At 32.1% G+C, this 3,646-nt stretch overlaps 1 protein-coding gene across 8 annotated transcripts in view; it reads right to left on the bottom strand.

Moving 5' to 3' along the window:
• The window catches only part of NKTR (natural killer cell triggering receptor), a 46,298-nt gene that overhangs the window by 27,582 nt on the left and 15,070 nt on the right, over positions 1-3,646 (bottom strand). For 5 of the 8 annotated variants that reach the window (XM_017540969.2, XM_017540970.1, XM_037742911.1 and 2 more), the window contains exons 4-6: positions 3,149-3,256; positions 2,567-2,611; positions 762-849 (exon numbers count right to left, since the gene is read on the bottom strand). In XM_017540969.2, the coding sequence (XP_017396458.1) occupies positions 762-849; positions 2,567-2,611; positions 3,149-3,256 (241 nt within the window). Of the gene's footprint in view, positions 1-761; positions 850-2,232; positions 2,261-2,566; positions 2,612-3,148; positions 3,257-3,646 lie in introns of all 8 variants that reach the window. The other 3 variants (XM_017540976.2, XM_017540973.2, XM_037742912.1) reach the window with 2 other exon arrangements.

The raw sequence follows: 3,646 nt of genomic DNA, 5'->3' as shown, positions 1-3,646 counted from the left end.
AAAAAAAAAAAAAAAAAAAAAAAAAAAAAGGAATATAACTAAAAGTATGCCAAAGGATTTATTTAGAATTTTCAGATGAGAAAAAGGTAGGTTTTGATTGCGCAATGCACATACATGTAAAGATATTTGCTTTTTCAAAAGCAAATTTAGTATTCTTAAGTTTCCTGAGTGACAATCTCATAAATTTTGGTGGAAATGACAGCAACATTGGATTAATTCAATTATGCATGGAGATCTCATAAAATCTGAGTCTTTAAAAATGCTGGCTCAATTGGTCATCTATCTCTATATAACATGAGAAAAATAATAGTATGTCTCTCAAAACTGCCTCAGAGAGCAACAGTAAGAGAAAAACCACCATGCCATGGTTTACTCAAATTGCTCTCCCTGCTGAGGGTGCACGAACCGAATCCTCTCCTATGAACAATTTTTACACATTCAATAGTTTATGTTCAATAGTATTGGTAAAGTAAGCACTCAGATTTAACAGGGGCTTAAATATGCCGTCATCTTTTCTGAAGATGACGGCGTATTTTTAAAACAATGTTTAAGTTTTTTAAGTCCCATTCTCCTAATCCAGAATAAATGCTGAATGCTGAGGCAGCTGTTAGACCTTACAAGTTACTAAGACATTAGAAACTAATAGTAAAAAATCAAACTGACAGAATTTTAGCATTTAACTTGGTTTAACTATACCATCTTTCTCATGAACAGCGCTTCTCTGTTTAAGAAAAGCTCATCTCTGAATTATGCCTACTCACATGAAAAACTGGGAACCATTGGTATGTTTCCCTCGATTTGCCATTGACAAAAGGAACGCTCTGTCATGTTTGAGAATAAAGTTTTCATCTGTTTGAAGAAAACACAAATTTGTCAGTCTCCAATTATAAGTCACTTTAAAGTAATGTTCAAGTAATAAATAGAAAGCAAAGGATGAAATTCCTCTTCTGGTCAGTACAGATACTTGACTGAATACTCAGAAAAAAAATTTAAGCTAATCAAATAACAAAAGCATAAAAAGGCCAAAAGATACTAATTAAAGCCTTGGGGAAAAGAACATATATTTAATACTTTATACAAACAGCCTTAGAACAGTCACTTTTAGTAGTAACATACTTTGGCTAAATGATACTTAAGTTATTAACTTTCAGGGAAAACTAGTAAAATTTTAGAAAAATTTCTAGCTCACTTCCTCCAAATTTCCAATTAGCTTGCCTAACGTACTATACGTGGAAGAAGTTTAATAATTTTCTTAGGTGCTTAATTTTTATATGGTAAATTTATTATTCAACTGAATTGAAGCTAGACTATGAGACCAAAAATAATTATGTTATAGCAAGTTACAGGAACATATCTAAATTATGATTATACTCAATTGTATCACAAAATTTTCTAAGGAAGAAAGTCCTGTGAAAACAAAAATTTAAATAGCAAAATACAATTTTAAGATACAAAAGTATCTGCCACAAGGAACAACCACAAAGTGGCCTAGAGCATTAGTTTTAAATTGCTAAATAATAGAATTAGCTAAATAGCTGTTTCCTACTAGTTCAAAGGAAAAAAAATCTGTGATAAAGATCACTTAGAGTTATTTTAAATCCAGCAGAAATATCCTTGAAAACCAATTTAAATTTCCTTTTAACATTCATACAAACATATCTCCTTCAGAACAAACAGAAACACAGAAAACTTTAAAAAGTGATTACCTTGGGAACAGGCTTCTGAAAAACAGTAGTAATCCATTTTCCCCCAAAGGAAATATAAAAGACTATTATAACACTGAAGCTATTATAGCGTTAAAATCTAGTACTATTAGATCTCATCATAAATCTCTTCAACTGACTTTTCTAAGGCTTTTTGGGGCAAGTGCAATAGTTAGATTTATGCAGATGCTACTATTGTAAGAATAAACACAGTCATAGTTCTAATATACACAAAAGAAAACATACAAACCTTTGAAAAAGGAGGAAATACCAACTTTTATTCAAAGAAATTGCTTGGTTTGGGGGAAAAAAACCCACAACTAGATTCTTTTCCCTGATGTGAAATCAATAACCCATTGAGAAACGAAAAAAGATACAGATGCATGTATGAAATAATACACAGAATTTTCCAAGTCTTCAAGCAATATAGAAATCCAGCCACAACCTGACCCAGACTGTCCATAAATTTATTAGGAAGGGTGCAAGGGAACAGAATTGGAGTTTGTGTTACTGAACTTTGTTCTCTTACCTTTTCATTTTGCAAAAGACCACATTCTCTATAAACAAAAGAATATGTTGACAGTTTTAGGCAGGAAGATAGGAGTTTTCATGTATATAGTTGCCTAACCTCCATGCTGAAAGTCATGTTTAACCATAAAGTTAGCCTTAATTAATGTTGTCAATTAAAAATTATATATTCCAATATATTTATCCCCAAATTCATGCAAATAAAGTATTTTCATGCAGCATTAGTTTCATGCAAAAAGTGAACTATAAGTAAACCTCTTCTCATTAAAAGTATATGATCAAACTTGCTTTAATATCAGAACTGAAACAAAAGACCATAAAATATTAAGCCTTACCTTTAAAATATCCACCATAAATTGATTCTCCACCTTTTCCATTACCTGCAAATAATGAGCTACATTAAGCCATAATGAACATTAAAAATATACTAACACATAAATCATTTTTGATGGCTTCAATTTTCTGAAGGAAACCTTGGAACGTTATAATTGCTGTAGTAATCAAAATTTGCAGAATCCTCAATTAACTTCATCTTTAAAACGTGTCAAATCCTATTACAATAAATACTATCAAAAAAGCGATCTTCACAACCCACTTATTTCAAACAGTAATAACACCAAAACATTCTAGAACAAAAGCAATCAGACAGTACTTTGGCATTCATTGTCAAGGAATGTCACTAAGTAACTTTAGTATTACTAAAACAAACTGCATAAAAACAAGATAAAATGTCTTACGTGGTACTTGCTTTTTCATACATTTTGGATCTATAACATTCACTCATCCAACAACTAACTATTCACTGACCACATTTTACATCATACTGTAACTGACACAGTATGTACAACTAAAAGTAATAGTGAGATCATTTGAAAACTGACAGATGGAGTTCTTAGGAACACAACTTTTAGCTCTACCTTCACTGAAGTCCCCACCCTGAATCATAAAGTTTTTAACCACACGATGGAACGTAGAACCTTTATAACATAACTTCTTCCCAGTTGTTTTCCCAAGGCCTTTCTCTCCTGGAAAAAAAAAAAAGATGAAGTTCAATTATACATACATCCTTCCATGGAAAGAACAAACCAATTAATCCTTTGTCAAAGTGTTCCTGTGTGCTGGGCACTGAAAGACATATAAGAAATAGATGACATGACAATTTAACATACATACATGCATGCGAACCAAAATAAATAATACCAAGCAGCATACAAATGTGAAATTGTGTGGTACAGACTCTACATGCTACAGGACATAAGAAGTATTAGACACACTTATTACTCTAGTTAAAGAATCAGACCAGGCACAGTGGCTCATGTCTGTAATCCTAACATTTTGGGAGGCTGAGGTGGGCAGATCACTTGAGGTCAGGAGTTGGAGACCAGCTTGGCCAACATGAAAAACCCTGTCTCTTA

This window comes from Cebus imitator, unplaced genomic scaffold (genome assembly GCF_001604975.1).
Source record: "Cebus imitator isolate Cc_AM_T3 unplaced genomic scaffold, Cebus_imitator-1.0 Scaffold129, whole genome shotgun sequence".
Classification (NCBI taxonomy): domain Eukaryota; kingdom Metazoa; phylum Chordata; class Mammalia; order Primates; family Cebidae; genus Cebus; species Cebus imitator.
Note: the sequence above shows the minus strand (reverse complement) of the source record. Positions and strands in the feature narration are given on the sequence as shown.